Source organism: Rhineura floridana, chromosome 2, assembly GCF_030035675.1.
Source record: "Rhineura floridana isolate rRhiFlo1 chromosome 2, rRhiFlo1.hap2, whole genome shotgun sequence".
Lineage (NCBI taxonomy): Eukaryota > Metazoa > Chordata > Lepidosauria > Squamata > Rhineuridae > Rhineura > Rhineura floridana.
In genome coordinates, this window is record NC_084481.1 from 175,468,924 (window position 1) to 175,487,677 (window position 18,754).

Below are 18,754 nucleotides of genomic sequence, written 5' to 3' on the forward strand. Positions count from 1 at the left end.
TGCGACTGTACCAGCCCAGTTCAAATGGTCACTGAATTTTTATTTCAAGATAAAAGAAGAATATTATTTAAAGTGGACCTCATTGAGAAAGAGGTTGAATAGCATAATATCACAGTTCTTTGTTGGCATGAACCAGGACAGGGATGGGCAACCCGTGACCCTCCAGATGCTGTTGGACTCAAATTCGTATCAGCCACCATGACCAATGATCAGGAATGATGGGAGTTGTAGTCCAGCAGCAATCTGGAAGTCCACAAGTTCCCCATTCCTAGCAAAGAATCATATGCATGTCTACCCAAAAATTAGTGGGACTTACTTCCAAGTAAGTGTCTATAGGATCACAGTCTAAAAATTCAAAAGAAACACATATTTTCATTAATATTTATTTGGATAATTGCTCAAGGAGGCCAAATGCTAACCTGAGCCTAAAGTTTATAATTTTAACCTAGGTACTAAAAATATATCCACTTGTAATAAAACAGAACATAAAAATAACAAGAAATATCAGAGATATAGAATACTTTTTCTACCAAAAAATCAGTTCATCAAAGTATCATAAATCATTGTATGCTGTAAGAATTAACGTTTGTTTTAGCTGTATGCTTGCATTTTTGTTAGTTTGTGAAGACAAAGCTCTGAGCTTTCTCTCTTTACTTGGGTAAAACTGCCATTAAAACTCAATGGAGTTAAATTTGAATAAGAAAAACAAGACTGGATCCTGGTATCATACAGTTTCTAAAATATGTATCCTAGATTTCTGAGTATAACCTCACCCTCTGCTTCAAAGATCTTAATTATAACATTCAATTACATTGTGGGAAAGCCTCTGTGTATTTTAGTAATCTGATCACTATGGTCTTCCTCTTCTTGGTCTCTTTCTTTCTGTTTCTTCATGTTGCAGCAAGAGCAATGATAGTATCTGTAACATTCTTTGGATAGCAGTCTTCTGTGTTTGGTGCTGAAAACTGTGAACTCTGTGTTCACAGAAATGCCACACAGGGGAGGTGAAAAGCACATTAAGAAGCTTTAGCATTAGATAATGCAGTGCAATCAGAGCTGAATTTGAGCACTGGAATTTAAGAGGGCATTTGTCTCTGTGCTCCTCTTTAATAAAATCCAAATATTAACTGTAGTAAAGGGCATTTGAAAGTTCACTAAAAGTGAATCATTGGGATGCTTAGAAGAGCTTTATTATGATATATTCTGAGGAACTTTAAAGTATCTGCTATATACTTGTATATGTATTTACCAGAGATTATGTTCATTATAAATTAATAATTTTAATGATTGCTACAGAGTCTGAGCAATTATATATATGGGGGAGGGGAGTTTTTTCCTATGAGATATTAGTAAGTTTAACTCTGTGGAATTTCTCTGTGCATGTAGGAGGAAACTCAAGATGGAGTTTAAACAAAAAAAAAGGTTTCACAACAAGATGACTTGTCCCATTATGATATGTAAGAAACGTATACATTATAGAGATATCCATATAGGAAAATTATCTTGTGCGAAGCAACCCCTCAGATAAGATTTCAGCATTCATGCCTTATAAGTGGAGTCTAAAGATGTCTTAATCATTACATGGTTGGTAACTAAGTACTGTAGTAAGCAAATAAATGAGCATTAAGTATTACTAGGTTGTTGCTGATGACTAGTTAACCAAACTGAATTAACAGAGAAGACATGATTAAACTATACTATTAACTAATTTGCCAGCTACAGGGAGAAAAATGGCACCACATTTACATATGTGTCCATCTGTCTGCTTTTACACTTTTGTCTTCAGCCAGTGGGTGAAATGGTTTTAATCCAAGTAGCAGTCTGATCCCTGCCCCCCCATATACTTTCTTTCCTTCTGTTTATTGAAGGGGGGGGGGTTCTTGACAATACCTAGTTCTTAATAGCTCTTTTAAGAAATCTCATTTCTATGACCACATTAGCTATAATGTGAGTGTCAGAAAAAAATCTCCATGGATAATTTTGGGTTGGTTAGTAGATTGTTACCATCTCAATGTTGCTGAAATCCTTAATCTCAGGTCAGCATGAAGCTGCAGTGGTTACAATCCTGTTGCCTGATGCACTATGAATGAAAGTGCTTTCTGTCAGAAATATGTGGTCTCTTCAGTAGATAGCCTGTGTAAATCCTGTGTAAATAGAGGGAGGCTAACAAAGGATGAGCCCCTGCAGCTCAGAGCATTTGGAGCCATTTGGGGGCTGAATTTCCTAAATGCTGCTTATACTGCCTGAAAAGTTGAAGAGAAAGGAGCTTAAATTCACTTCTTTTTTCTCTTTCTACTCATACCCTGGGGGGAGGGTGTTCAGGGCCAGAGAAGCTTGAGGTAAGCCTAAGAAGACTGTTTTTTCAGTGCTCTTTTGAGTGTGAAAGAGGTGGCATGGGTCACTGTCCCTTCTCTAATGTCGCAAAACCCACACAGTTAGTAAATGTTGCATGTAAACTAAAGTATTTCATCCTTCTCTTTACTCCATGGCATTGGACCATGAACTAGTCAATAGAAGAAAACTGAAGGGTTTTTTCCCCTTCATTTTAATATTCCTAGACAGTTTAGCACAGCAGGATGGTAAGAGAATTCAATAATTAGCCAATTTTCATGATATTCCCTATTGGAACTTTTAATAGGAAATTAATGTTATCTTGAAAAACTACGAAGGAAATAAAAATAGGAATTCAAAACTTTTCATTAATATCCACTAGTCTTATGGTTGGAAAACACTCTGACAAATATATGGTCAGTTTTTCAGCTGAACTTGATTAGCTATGGGTCATAGAAGTGTATAGGTAAAGGGAACAAACAGAAATCCAATACGTGCAGGAGACAAATTTATTATTATTATTATTATTATTATTATTATTATTATTATTATTTTAAATTTATATATCCCACCCTTCCTCCCAGTAGGAGCCTAAGGCAGCAAACAAAAACTAGAAACACTATAAAATATCACAAACAGATATTAAAATATATTAAAACAAAACATATTTAAAAACATATTACAACAAAACATATTAAAAACATCTTTTAAAAAAAGCTTTAAAAACATCTTAAAAAGCAATTCCAACACAGATGCAGACTGGGATAAGATCTCTTCTTAAAAGGCTTGTTGAAAGAGGAAGGTCTTCAGTAGGTGCCGAATAGATAACAGAGATGGCGCATGTCTAATATGTAAGGGGAGGGAATTCCAAAGGGTAGGTGCCACAACACTAAAGGTCAGTTTCATATGTTGTGCAGAACTGACCTCCTGATAAGTTGGTATCTGTAGGAGGCCCTCACCTACAGAGCGTAGTGATTGACTGGATATATAAGGGGTAAGATGATCTTTCAGATATCCTGGTCCCAAGCTGCATAGGGCTTTGTACACCAAAACCAGAACCTTGAACATAGCCCGATACCTAATGGGCAGCCAGTGCGATTCTTTCTGCAGTGGGGTGACATTTAACAGTTCAACTGGTATAAATCCTAGCACATTTTAGCCATTAGCTTGTAACCAGAATCTGTCAGAAAAAGACACATTTTCACATTTCATATTCATACAAAATGAGCCACTAACTTGCTGACTCCTATAAAATGGTAATATAGACTAGTATCATGGGTGGCAGGCAGGTCATAATGCAGAGTAAGCTGATGTAGCAATGGCCTCTTCTGTATGAGTGGAATAATTCTGTTTTACTATAATATATGCTAGCTGGTCCCAGGCTATGGTCTGAAGGCACATAAGGCCAGCTCCCTGCTGAAGCTAAACAGGGTCAAGTATGGTCAGTGCCTGGATGGGAGACCGCCTGGGAATCATATGTAAGCTGCCTTGGGTTTCTGTTATGAAAAGAAAGGTGGAGTATAAATGTAATAAATAAATAAATAATTGCAATCCCATGTTACTACTGTAGCTTAAGTAGGGTTAGTTGACTGGGTATAGACTTAAAAACCTTTAGAAATGGGGTATAGAAGTAATCTTCAGCCCTGTCCTACCACATCCTGTTTCTTTCCAATTCTGTGCTGATATTTATTTGTTTGATAGATTCAATATCCTGTCCTTACTTTAATACAGAACACAGAGAAGCTTAGGACAATAATAAAATATAATAAAACAATTCTTCAAAACTAATAAAATGCAAATAAAAATGAGGAGTGATAAATCTCTCTATAGTCATACCACAAATAATACTTCAAATGCTGCTACATTTGGTGAAAATGACTGTTTGTGGCATAGCAGCATTATATCACACTGCTGTACCAGACCATTGACCTCCTGTAGCTCACACAACAATAACTGCTATATGACACTGTTTTGTGTTCCCATTATGGTATTTATTATATAGCACAGGAGCTCATAGGGTTAAGCTGTAAAACTTAAACCACAAGCCTGTTATTTCTTGCATGGACACATGTCACAAACATAAAAGGTCCTAGCAGAAGAATCTTCCTCCAGCTAGATTTGTATGGTTACCAAATGTGTATTTGTAGACAAATCCGAGGCTAGAATTAGATGTTTTCCTTGACTGTCATCCATGTCCATGACAGCACCGTATTGTGCTCTCTCTCTGGAGAAGATTCATTGAAGAAACCCAGTTTACATATTACACTGGTGGTGTGGGCTATTGCTGCCATAAACTTAAATACCACTTTGTATAGTCAATTGTATGAATGAATACGCAGCCACATGGTTATGCCCAATTATAACCATGCTCCAGAAACCCTTTGTTTCTGTGGAGTTTTCTGGGCATGGTTATAATCAACACAAACTATGTGGTTGTGTATTCATACAAGCAACTAACAATGTGCAAAATAAGCATTTGTGTAGTTAAGAGCAGCAGCAGCAGCAGCCATCACTACCATGTAAAATGTGATGCAAGTTATAAATTAGGCCTGAATCTTAGGAATAGGTGGAGTAATGATTCCTTGATGTGAGCGGAGATTGGTTGTGTATTCTATATTATGTGGCACTAGAGGGCCTGTGAACCAGTGTAGCATTGTGTAAATGTTGTTGAGCTTTGATCTAGCAAATGTGGATCCACATAATTTTTCTGTATGTTTTGTGTAAATCATTATAATCCAGCTTTAATTTGCAATTTGTAACTTTCCCCGCATGGTAATTCTGTGAATGAGGACAAACATTTTGTATTGCTGTACTCAAAAGGTTATAGATCTAGTAATAATAATAATAACAATATTGACAATGAGCTAAATAATATGCTCTCCTAAGCAGTACTCTTTGTCTTTCATTGTGCTAAAATTAAATAAATCTTGCCCTCAGTTTTTCTTTAAAAATCTATGCTTTTGCAGCACAGGCATTAAACAATTTCCTTTTTTTAAGCCTTTTAAACAGGGTGCATTATTTTTAGAATAGACATTTAGATGCAAGCAAATGTGATGCGCCTGCTCTCTCTCTCTTCTGTATAAAAACATGAAGGCTTTAGGCTAGGCTTATATGAAGATGGTGAAACTCAGATTATGAGGCTAGAATGCATTTTTGCAGAACTAGGGTTCCTGTGGTCTTCTTGAGATTATTTGGATGGCTCTGGTACTGTTTCAGAGTTTAGACATGTGTCACTATCATCATCATCAACATAATCTTCATCATGTTTTATGATTTGGCACACATGAAAAATCCTTTTGGAGGCTGGGTGGGTTACCACTTTTTTCATAAATTAAGCTTTAATATATTTTATATTCAACTATGAAATTCCAAACTCTTTTAAGACAGTCACGTTTTAATTACAACTACTGTCTATATGGGTCTTTTTGTTAAAATCTGTGTAATAATCTAACTCAATACAAACCATGGTATATAAGTAGAACATAGGACACTGCCTTATATTGAGTCGAGACCATTGGTCCATCTAGTTCAGTATTGCCCACTGAGTGGTAGTGGCTCTCCAGAGTTTCAGAGGGGGTCTCTCCTAGTCCTAACCAGAGATGCCAAGGATTGAATTTGGGACTTTTTGTATGCAAAGCAGATGGTCTACCACTGAGCTAAGGTTCTCTTACTGTGAAAATCGCTAGTGTTTCCTACCACAAACTAAAGTACAAATGTATGCACACACTTTTTAAAAAAATTAACAAATGTTGCTGTTGTAACATATTAGAACTTATTTTTTAAGATAACAATTTGTATGCAGAAAGAGTTGTGTAAACGTAACAAATTTTTCATTCTGTGGTTACATAAGAAAAGCAGGAAAAAAGGGAAAATAACGTTAAAATATTCAGCTATTGCTATTATTATTATTGCTCACCGTTTGCCATTAAATCCCAGGGCTGGTTACAGAAACGTAAAATACAGTATTAAAAACCATTGAAACACATTACATTCACAGGAGTTGGTTGGGTCCTGAAAATACACAGCTCAGGTGCCGAAGGCCAGGGTAAAGAAGTGCATCTTTAAGTGCGGTGAGGAATAGCTGAAACTGTCTTGATCTGTAACTTCAGTTGAACTTGAGGGTCTGCTAGAAGAAAGAAGGACTAAGGTCTGAGTTTAAGAGCATGTTACAAACGGGCCTCTTCACATGTTATATTTTATCTTTGGAAACAGTGAAATAAAGTTAGAAAATAAGCAGGAGATAGTGATGCCAGGAACTGCATCAGATACATCTGCTCTGTTCTATCCCTGAGGAGTGGTACACTGTATAGCATACAGTGGTTGAGATCTAGAGGAACATTGACAGCATTGTGCCTTGCTGTTGGGTGGGATGGGGTTGGAGAATGAAGAAGATGAAAAGCAATGTAGAGGCAACCCCCCTGTGGAATTGGATCTATCATTCCCCGAAGATTCCTGAGGTCTGTGGACTTTGAAAGCTAAACACCAATGTACAAATAAATTAATGGTCCTTCCAGAAATTACCATTACTCCCTCTCAATCTCACACATACACACACATACCAGGTGTGTGGGTTTTTTGGAAACAATACTCATAGAGTACCAGCATTTATTTATTTTTGCTGCCCAGGGCAATCATTTTGTACCAGCACCCATAGCATTTTTATCAAGGCATGAGTATAGGCACCTCATCTTAAAAAAAAAAAAACATTGCACAGATGTATATAGTACCTTCAGGAAATACTTTTTGTCAGTGCCTTAACTTTCTCTGTGCTCAATTCTCCTCTTCTTACCATGCATTTTTAGTAAGGGAAAGTAGTGAATCATGCTTAGAATGTGATCTGTTATAAGACATTTTGCATTGGCTTATATATCTGTGTATCCATAAGACATTTTTCTGTGATTTAGATCTTTATGTATCCATTTATATATATGCATAGAGAACATTGCACAAAATAAGAATTCAGCGACTGGTCAGAGAGGCATAAATGGGTACAAAGTTTATAAGGCAATTGAGTATCAGGCTCCAAATTATGCTTTACACAAAAAGCACTACTCCTGAGTGCATACATATGTAACCATACTCCTAGAGAGAAGCAGGGATTTTTCATTCTCATGTTTCTGTTGTGTTTGTGTGTCTGAGAAAGACAGATCGAAAGAAGGGTTTATATCTACATGCATTATGTACATACTTCCATAGGTTTTGGAAAAGAAGACAAAGATATCTTTGTTTAGACAATAGAAAAAGAGACTGATTTCGAACTTGCACTTTTGGCGTGGATTGTTCTTGCCCCTCCATCTCCGGGTACTGCTTTTCAAAATTGCCTGAGGCTACAGTACAGCACCTCAGATCCCCAAGGCCCATTGCCTGGCTCCTAATAGCCACTCTCCATCTGTGTCACATGAACAGCTGATGAGATAGCTCCAGTGTCTGTAGTTTGGAGAGCACGTTCACCCAGGTTAAAATGCTGGGGTTGCCAAGGAGCAGTCAGAAGCTATTAATGTTTGTGAGAATTTGCCTTGCAGCAGTTCCTTGGCATAGTGGAAAGGGTGTGTATTTGTGTTTGTGCTTGCACACACATATGACTAGGCTGATGGACCACTACGAAAGAGTGCTTCCAAAATAATAATTTCCCAAAAAATGTTGGTTTGTTATAAACTGGTGTCTTTTTCTTTGATCACTCTCCACCCCTTCAATTTACCTTTTTTGTACAAGAAAAAGAAAGCAGCAACTTAGGGGTCTGACTCAGGTCAGTGATGGAAAGGAACTACTCAGCCTTGGGGCAGGGTGGTTGTAATGAAGTGACCTGTCATTCTGTAAATAGTAAGGACCATCTCTTCTATGTGATGGAGACTATCACACTGCAGTGAAAATGGAATTGTCAATAAAATTAATCTGCTAGCTCTTTGCTCTGCCTTTCCCCCCTCTAGTTAGAGAGGATTGGGTGGTGGTATTTCCCTCTCCCCCCCCTCCAGTTATTTTTGCTTTTTTTTTTAAGAGGTAACACAAGAAATGTGTGTGGGCACCATAAACAAAGGTGAAATAGAATTTAAAGTTTTGAGGTAAATAGTCTCTATGTAGCAGTAATGTGTTTGTTTAACTCTAAAGGCTATAGGAATTAGTTCTTGGGTCTGTAGCATTCCTCAGGAAGCTATGGAGCGTCTATCTCAGGCTACATTGAGCACAGAGTTTATTGTTTTAGGCTTTCTTGGACAAGGTTTTTACTTAGCATGGGATTTATGGCATTTACTGCTAATGAATGTCTATTCTTAAATTACAAAAACCACCGTCTCAGTGCAATTCCCAGATGTCCTTCCAGGACCTCGGCTTCTTAAACACCAGCAGGGAGCATAAACTCTCCACTTCTCTGTTTTCCTCTTTCGTGTGGCTCCAGGCTAATGATGTGTAAGGAAAACATAGCAATCTATAAAGTCTCAGTGCTGTCCCAGTATTCTTCATTTATTTTGCATTTGATTATGCCACAAGTCGGATCTTGTTTCTTTCCTTTTTTAAAAGTTATTAGTTCAAATATTAATGTAGGAATATGGCATATATTGCTGCTCTTGATTGATGCCTTCCCAAAAACAGGAAGACGTGTTCGTATGAATTTTAAGAAAGTGGGGGTCCTGCAATGCCTTGCCAGAAGAGTTTTTCAGATACATAATTTAGATGCCCTCCAGGCAGGCTTTCAAGGCATTTTTGCTGGAGGGCAAGAAAAAATAACTATGAGTGTTAAAAGTAAATGATTTTTGCTAATGCACAATTAATGCCAGAGAAAAGCACTGAAGAGAAAGATGTTGATGGAAGGTTCTGATTAAGCAAGCACCCTACCTTGATGTGCATCTTTAAAAAAGAAAAGAAAAAGAAAAAGAATGATCACTGATGCAGAGATAGAAGTTTTCATGTCTTGCAAATACCATGTTCAGGGTCATACAAGTGTGTGTGCATCTATGTGAGTAGGGAGATGATAGCAAATAGGGAGGGGTTCAGCTGAGAGTGTGTTATGTGCTCTGAACAGTGACACATTTACTGTCACCTCTGCAGAGAGCCCAGAATATATATACCACAGAACATTTAACTTGATTACCGTTAGCATGTATTCAGTATGGTTGCAGGGAATGCATTTACAGTAAATAGGTCTTCATGTGGCAGGTTTTTCCACACTGCATCCCATAATTGACAAAGAGGTATTCCACCATGTCAAGCAAACAATTATAATTTAATTAATGATTTGTATGTGTGTGAGGCACAAAATTAGTACTTAGAGAGACATGATTTCTAATTTTTATATATCTATACCAGCAATCATATATAATAAATTGAACATGCCTGATTTTTTAATATATGAATGACATTTCACTAGTGTTTTAGTAGTTAATCTGATTATTCAAATTGCTTTATATTTCTTGTTTATATTTCTCCCCATTTTTTCTATTAGGGGATGGTTTAGACAACAGTGTAGCCTCTCCTGGCACAGGGGATGATGATGACCCAGACAAGGATAAAAAGCGACAGAAGAAAAGAGGAATTTTTCCCAAAGTAGCAACAAATATCATGAGAGCATGGCTTTTCCAACATCTCACAGTAAGTGAATTAAAAAATAGTATTTTACACAAGTCTCATATTTAATATTCCTTTCAGAAACAGTTAATATTTTAGGATAAAGTTTTGGGTGGCTGAAAATTGGTTCTTTGCTGTGAAATATATTTTGGAGTCATTACACATTATGTATCAAGTATAACGGACGGCGCCTAGTGTAAAATGGGATTCAACCGAAGGACTGCCATTATTTTACTGTTCAAATAGTGATAGCATTTTATTTATTTATTTAAAATGGATTACTGCAAGAGGTGTGTTCACACACACACTGAAAGATGCACAGTAGTCACCATTGGGTGTCCAGGCAGGACAATATTTCAGGGGTCCACCCTAAACCAAGCAGACCTGCTGGGTAGCTGATGTTGGTCACTCAGGATAATTGTGAGATTCAGATCTTCCCAGAGTTAAATGTATGAGAATAGTTCCCATACTAGTGCTTCTAAATGGTGGAGCTTTGTTGCTTTTGGAACACATAGTACCACAGTATGTTTGCTGCAACATACATTGCAAGAGGTAAATGAAGTCAGAGAATTCATTTGAAAATTTTTCCTATGTTGGTTTACATGTAAAATATAGATAGCTTTCAGTTTTTCTAATTCCTCAGTTCTATAGGAGATTAAAGCACCTATTTAAGCTGCTCTTCAAGTCCATTATCTTAAAAGCTAGCCATATTCACTTCTGGGGGAAAGAGATTAAACGTGAAAAAGCAACACTTTTAGTAGCAATCTATCTTTATCCTCCTGTTTTGCAATTGGCTTTATGTGTTGGTGTTCTATTGACTATTAGAGCTTTACTTAGGCATCAAAATACATTTTTGCAAAAGAAGTAGTAGCTCTCTTAATTTCACATGGAAATGGTAAAATTATCAGTTCACTTTTCCTCCCATTTTGTTTGGGCTAATGCTTAAAAGGATAGCATTCTTAACCATCACATGTAAGGGCTCATTTGTGATTGTTAAAATTACACATTTCTTTAGTGGTAGATACTAGTTACTGTGCCATGGTTCCTGGGTTGGGTACCTCTTTTATTTATAGTGGTGTCTACTGAAGCAGCTGAAGGGGCTGGGTAGCAATAGATCCCAATTCTAAATCATCATTTTGATGTCAGGGCATTGTTAGTGAACTAAGGTGCATTGATCTGGCCTGTAGGATCAGGATTATCCAGAATAGCCAGTGCCTCTGCTAGAACACCGGTTATTTTTGCCTTCCAGCTATGGCCATTTCAAAGGTCAGGTGCCCTGTAGTACCTACTTGGCTCAGAGGAATTAGACAGAACATGAGTCTCTGGGCTGATTACTTAACCAAAGACAAAATAATGAGTCCTAAGCAAATACTGACTAATTGAAAGGGCTGTAAATCCATTACATATTGGTCAGGGATAATCAGGAGTATTTAATCACTTTTATCTATTCAGGAGCACTGAAGCTGCAACAGCAAAGCCCTGAACCTTGCCATGTGCTTATTATTCTCATCATTATCAAAATTACTTCACAGCTGTTCTTTGCTACATCACCTCAGCTGGAGATTTACTAACCTGTAAAATGTTTTTAATTTGGAAGTTGAGTGAGTGTGAGGAGGAGGGTTTTTATTTTTAGCTGAAGGAAGTGGTTAGAAGAGCAGCACAATGACGCTGAAAAAACATGGGGCTATGAATAATCCACTTTATTTCATATAAGCTTGTATGCTAATTTATTTCACTCTCACTAAGTCATCCACATCCCCATGGATTTTTGCCATTGCCTTTTCTTTGAAAAAGGGTATGTGGAAAGTGTTCAACGTATGCGTATGCTTGCCAAAAGAATAATTTGCATATCACGTATCTTGAATAACATCTTCATGATTTTTAGCATTCTTCAAATTCTACCCTGTTCTTCCTCTTCACACCAGATGAATTAAGAAAATTCAGTAGCTTTGATGAGGATGGCCTTGCATAAGCTAAAAAAAAAGCTCTTTACTCTCTAGGTTTTAATGAGTTTGCAGGTGTTGAAAGATTTACTGTGCTATAATTCTCAGACCTGAGAACTGATAATGGAGACCTCTGACTAACGCAATGAAAACTCAAAAAGATTTTTGCCATAAACACATGCAGAGAAGGAAAAGAACTCTTTCTTTAAGCAGTTGCCCCATTTTTTTATCAAACTAGCATGTTATTTCAAAAAACAACATTGGTTCAGCCACGTATATAAACTATAATTTATAAATATTGTTTCAAGCAAATTTCTTTATAAAAAGAGCCTAAGATTTTTCTTCATCACTGCTCTAACCTTATTTCAAATAGGTTTGTCCACTCTTTTGTGCTCTGTGACCTGGTCTTGTATTACAATAATCCTACAATGTACCCTTTTTCTCTTTCTTTTTTCAAAGAAACTAATTGAATTATCTCATTATTTTAATTTGTTAAGCAAATGTATTTTACATCTCAGGATGTGTTCTTAAAGAAGGGGCTGCTAAGGCTTTGCCCCTTGAATGGCCCATTGGTGCATTTTGACATTCATGCATTCTCATTAATGAAAGGAACATAAAAGAACTCTGGTTGTATTTTTTTTCAAACATCCAACCAGCATGGAACAACTTTTTCCATAAGCCACAGGGGTCTCTCTACATATGTTCTCAACTGCAAGCTATTGTCACCTATTCTGAATACCTCAAAAGGACAGATAAAATACTAAAGGCCAACTGTAGCAATTGTTAGTTTCAATATGACAAAAATCATTAACCTCTGCTTTGCCTGGAAGGCAAGGCATTTTTCTTTAAGCTTAAACTAAGCTCAAAAATGTCTGTACAATGTGAAATGTCTGGGTAAGGCTATTCACTTCCAATTAATTATGTCCATTTAGGGAAAAATTGAGTTTTTGTGCAATAAATATTTTACAAAAAGAAATATGATTCAACTTAAGAATGATTTTGCTTCCGTGTATTACCTTAAATGACTTTTTGAACTTAGCTGACAACTCTACATGAATTAATTGGATCCATTGACTATCTTTCATAGTATTGTTTCATAATTTTATGAATTACTTCTTCACTATTTCAATTTTTGGAAATACGTCCATAATATTAGAAGTAGGCGACATATAAATCCTTTATTGATAGACACCTCCCGTGCTCACATGATAGTTCATTCTACAGTTGGTATCTGCCTTGCGTTCAGTATTACAATGGTACAGGAAGATGAAAGGATCATAAGATGAATTGCTTGGAAATGCACATGCTTTTTCTGGATAATATCCAGTATTTGAGTGGGTAAAGGAAGTCCTAGCCTGGTAGTATAAGCTTCTCAGTAGTACATAAAGATTATGATAACAGAAAGGTAAACCTGACATTAAGGCTGTTGTTATTTAACTTCAAAGATAGTTTAAGAAAAGGAACAGCAAGAAATCTGACCCATGCAGCCTTTATTCATAGCCTTAGAAAACTCCTTTTCCCTCCATGCCAAACAGCTCTTTAGTACACTCAATTAGCCTCTCAGACATCTTTGCTTTCCTCCCTCAAGTGCTCCCCTGTTTGCCCTGCAAAGAACATATTTGATCATGGAATGAAAACAGGAAGTGCTTGTGTACAAAGATACCTCTTGCTCACACTGCTTTTGAGCTAAAGGTTTTCTTATCATAGCAGACATAGAAAAACTTTCTGCATGGTGTAGAAGCTCTTTGAAAATAGATGTACCTAATCAGAACAGGCGGCAGTCATAGAGGAAGGAACTATGTAATCCCATGAATTTTTACCTTTAGTCATCCAACCTTTCCTGCAGCACAGATTACAGAAAATTACATATTTCATTCCAGTCAGTCAGCTTCCTTTTAAATGATGTCATATGTAGGTTTTAGAGCTAAACATAGATTGACCCTATTTATTTTTTTAAAAAATTAAGTGTACATTGATTTTTGCAATATCCACTAAACTCACTTATGTCGCATCCACCATTACTTTTAATTACTTTTTAAACTGTTATTGCAAGATTTGTTAAAATCTGCATTTTTATTTTGGTTAGCTAAAAAAGTACTGCTTTTATTACGCAAATTAAAGTTGCAGTCTTGCCCTAGTCATGAGTGGATAATTCCCACTGAAGTTGGGTAGACTTGTATACTTATAACTGCGTACTGAATTGCAGTCTGAAATTCTTACCATATGTGACATGAAACTATCTTCACATATTGTGAGATTTGTATAACTTGCAGTAACTCAAAGAGAATGAGAGGAATTCCTTAGCTATGTTTTCTGAGGGGCATGGCTGTTACATGCTAGCACTTTGATTCTGAAAAGTCAGAACCAGTTCATACATATAGCCACATTTGGCTCTACTATGAAAGGCTAAAGAATGGAGTTCCTTCTAATTAAAACAGGAGTGGCAGAAAATCGATTTAAGATAATTGCATCATCTTTTCTATTTGTTTTGATTCTACAAACTATAAACTACAAACTCTTCAGCTCAAACTCAAGCCAGCAGTCAGGCACATGGTAAGCAGGCTGTCTTGTTTCTCTTTGGAATGTAGCCAGACAAGTTTCTGGTAAGTCTGTTTCTCCCAGCACAAGCTTAGCAACTAGAATCCTGGTTGTTACTCAAACTCTTCCCCTGCAACAAGGCATTTTATCTGTCTGTAACCTAAAGAAAGGTGAGGTAGCCTGTCTATTTAGTCTCTCTTCCTCCTTGCCTTAGATAAGGCTTTCCCAGACTTTGAGTCCCCAGATGTTGCTGGGCTACAACTCCCATCAGTCCCAGCCAGCATGGCCAATGGTCCAGAATTATGGGAACTGTAGTCCAGCAACATGTGGGGACCTAAAAGTTGGGAAAGGCTGTCTTAGATTGACCTTCACATTAATGCTTGTCTCAGCCTGATCCCTGACCCATGTTGCATATCTGACCCGCTAGTCCCATCCTCCTCCCTGCATGGTAGATACTGACATCATTTCTTTAACTGAGTGCTCTTTTGTTTCAGTTCAGTGGTTGCTGTTTTAAATTGGTGATCCAGGGGATGGGGATATCTGTTTCCACCAAGTTTCACTGTTTTGTGATGGGGAAGCACTGGCTTGCTATGCTATTTAACAATTTTAGAAAAACTATGAGAGGGTAGGTACACAATTTTTCTACACTTTTGTGGGCAACAACCAGTTGTGGCTTCTCAGTGGCAAGTGAAGACATGGACTTTGTCATGCCCTCTCACATGAACCTATTCCCTTTTTTCCGTAGATGTTTGGAGAATAGCCAGTGATTCTCAATGGGGAGACCATGGTATTTGGCACATCTTTAAAATTAAAAAGCAAAGATAATTATGTTGATCCAGAGAAAGTGAAAGCCTGCCAATATTTTGTGACATTTTGGTTGCTCCCCATAAAAGTATTGCTCAACTATGGATTTTTGTGTTTACAGATACACTTTCCTTTATAAATTCTGTACTAGTTCTGATGTGGGAAACAGAAGGGATTTAAAAATTGTAGTACACTATCTCAAAAGTAACTAGCAGCCATTTTATACAGATATGCCAGAACAGCCTCAGGTTAAGGCTAGCCTATGGTCAGACAGAAGAAATAACATGCATATCTGGTTTCATATGATTGATACAGTTGTTTGGTTCCATGGGCACAGCTCTGTTCTCTCCCCTTAGAAGTGCTTGTAGTAAAACATAAAGCCCTTGGGTTTTTTCAGTGGAGAGGAAAGTTTGAAGGTCATTTCTGTCAGGACCTTCTGTGCTTTCTTCCTAAAGCTGTAGCATATACAGAGTGTGAGATAATTACTTTCCATTCATATTCACATTCAGCTATATATTACTGGAACTGAGCTGGCTTAGAGGTCCAGAATCCTGCTAATGCTGAAATGCTTTTAAGGACTACTCTTGAAGTGGCATCTCAGGATTAATCTAAAATGATGAAACTGAGGTTATCATACTTTGGACACATAATGAGAAGATATGATTCACTAGAAAAGACAATAATGCTGGGAAAAACAGAAGGGAGTAGAAAAAGAGGAAGGCCAAACAAGAGATGGATTGATTCCATAAAGGAAGCCACAGACCTGAACTTACAAGATCTGAACAGGGTGGTTCATGACAGATGCTCTTGGAGGTCACTGATTCATAGGGTCACCATAAGTAGTAATCGACTTGAAGGCACATAACAACGATTAGTAGCTATATATTTGAACATACATATTAATAAATGGAGAATATTATGTTGGTACATTCCAAGATTGACCAAATCTCTGCAAAAATAGTTTTAGATTCCTGTTGACTGTGCTCCTGCAGTTAGACCAATAATGGCCAACTTTGTCATCCAGGAAATAAGAACAGATTAGGATTCTCACCAGAAACTTGGGTTTCTTGGGGGCCAGAAACGCTTAACTTAAGAGGATCCAGGCTTGTGTACCTGGCAGAAGACTCCTTCTGTAAATGCCCCAGAAGCCATTTTATTGGCATAGAAACCTCTGGGACATCTCATTAATATTGGGAGAACTTGCTGCTAGGTCAAAAGTGGCTCATAAGATTCAATGTCACTTCTAGCAGAAAGCAAGGAAAGACACAGACTACAAAGAATGGACTGCAGACCCAGTGTTAATGATTGTCTTTGTTGAGCATTTGCTGGAGATAATGCATGAGCAAGGGGGCCACCACCACTTGCTGGAGCTGCCCAACTCCTGCTTGTTGCCCTTGTCACCTTGCAGGCTAATATGTGGTGTTCTGTCTAGCTAATGGAGAAATACTGTCTATTACATTGGTAGAACTGGAAGGTATGGATTAATCCTTCAGAGCCGATTTCATTTCTGAGACACATCCCTGGTCACTTTGGTTTTTTATCTGCTATTGCTAATCTTTTATCTGAGATACTCCTGACAAGCTTTTCAACAAATCCCAAGACACAATTTTCTAAAACAACAGCTAGTGCAAGGATGACCAGCTGGTGGTCCACACAGCACATTCTGTCCCTGCCTTAGTACCAGCTCCAGAACGTTAGGGGCCCGTGGGAAAGATACCCTCAATGAGCCTCCGTAAAATATGAATAATGGGGAGAGACCTGAGATGGCACATGAAGCCACCTCTCCCACAGTACTAAGTGATAGCTACTGCTGCTTCTCCTGCTCCTAAATACACACACCCAATTTAAATATGTCTTGCTTACTAGTGTCCTCATTCTCTCTCCTATGCTCCTCTATCCTTTTTTTTAAGGGTGTGGCATCTAGTATCACCAAAATGTACTGTCTTCTCTCTCTGGCAGCCTTCTTTTCATTTGGGTGGGCTGCCCCCTCTGAAAAGAAAGTGGGAGAACTGAGAGAAAGTTGTTTGTCATGCAAAACATCTTTCTCCCTTTTGCAACTAATACGCTGAGGCTTTTTCCTGGTCTTCCCCTGCCATTAATGCCCTTTGCTGAATAAACACTGTTTTGGTACCCTTTCTTCCCTACTCTGTGTACATATTGCTGAAGTGTACTGAATTTTGTGCCTAGTGTTGAAGTTTACACAACAGCTGTCCCATTTTGGTTGGTACAATACTGACAAACTTTGCTATCGCTAACCTTTTGATATTTTAGTATGTTGGAAGTAAGATATTTGATGGCATCTAAATATCAAAACAAGTTTTCTGGGTTTTAGGGTTATGAGACTTTCACAATCAGACATTCTAAGAGATCCCATGGAAGTGACAGTACGTGTAGAAAAAATGCTGTATTCATGTGGATTGTTTCTAGTGTTGTGTGAGTAGAAGACAGCTTGAGCAATCAGTCTTCTCTTCCCTTCTCCCCCTCTGTAGCCCTTGAATCTTCTGAACCCCTTTCCAGAGAGTTATATGGGGAGGCAGTGGTGGGGGAAATGACATGAAATTGGGTATAGGAGTCTGCATCACTCACTGAGTCCGCTCATGCAAGGTTCCTCCAATTGATTTCAGACAATTTTCACTGTAGCCCCATAGAACACAGCCTATACTCTTCAGGGGGATTCCCAAACTTCTGGATAAGCTTTTCAAAGGATCCAGAAGCTGCAGAGGAGAAGGGTGAAAAAGGAAAAATCAGTTGCATAAGCTGTGTTCTGCTTACACAACCGTTGCTACAACCCATAGGTTGCAGTCCTGTACAATATTACCTGGGAATAAGCCCCAATGAATTCAGTGGAACATGTATAGGCTTGTGTTATTGGGGTGTAGAACCACTGGAACATTTTGCCATCAAATATTGCAGCATCAGTGGAGTTTTAAAACTGATGAATAACAATGTCAAATGGTGCTGGATATGCGTATTTTCATCATAGTTATTTGGTCGCTTTTATGAGACAAAGATCTGTTTGTATTGTGCAGCTGTCTTGTTGAGAAAGAAAGTCAGATACAGAGAGAATGAATGTGTTCAAGCTCTGTATTGATTACTAGACAGTGGAAAACATCTGTGAATTATTTGAGGATGAAATTTATTTAAGACTACCCAAATTTCCATTGTTATTCTTTAATTCCAGGAAATGATGTCACAGTGCATGAAATAGTATTATTTACTTAATTCTTTACATTACCCATGCCACAATGTTTCTAATTAGGTACACACTTGTATATAATTGCATCTGTGTATGTACGTATATATAGTGTATACATGTATATATAGAGAGTATGCATAAAAGTATGCATTAAACATAGTTTAATGCATGAATATGCCATAATGTATTGGGAGCATGGAGAATTGTGTTTTGAAGAGGTTGCCAAGTTTCAGAGACATATCTTGGATTATTTGTACTTCAGACTGGATGTCAGAGTTCCCATTAGCATTAGCTCAATTGTACAAAGGATCTCTGGGGGAAAAAATCTAGGTACCAATACAGTTGAGCATGGGTACAATGCCCCAATCTAAAAGAGATCCGGTCT

General features: G+C 37.6%; 1 protein-coding gene across 7 annotated transcripts in view; it reads left to right on the top strand.

The window, feature by feature from the left end:
• Positions 1-18,754, top strand: part of MEIS2 (Meis homeobox 2) — a 337,285-nt gene that overhangs the window by 95,155 nt on the left and 223,376 nt on the right. For all 7 annotated transcript variants that reach the window (XM_061611511.1, XM_061611506.1, XM_061611507.1 and 4 more), the window contains one exon: positions 9,767-9,912. In XM_061611511.1, the coding sequence (XP_061467495.1) occupies positions 9,767-9,912 (146 nt within the window). The remainder of the gene's footprint in view (positions 1-9,766; positions 9,913-18,754) is intronic.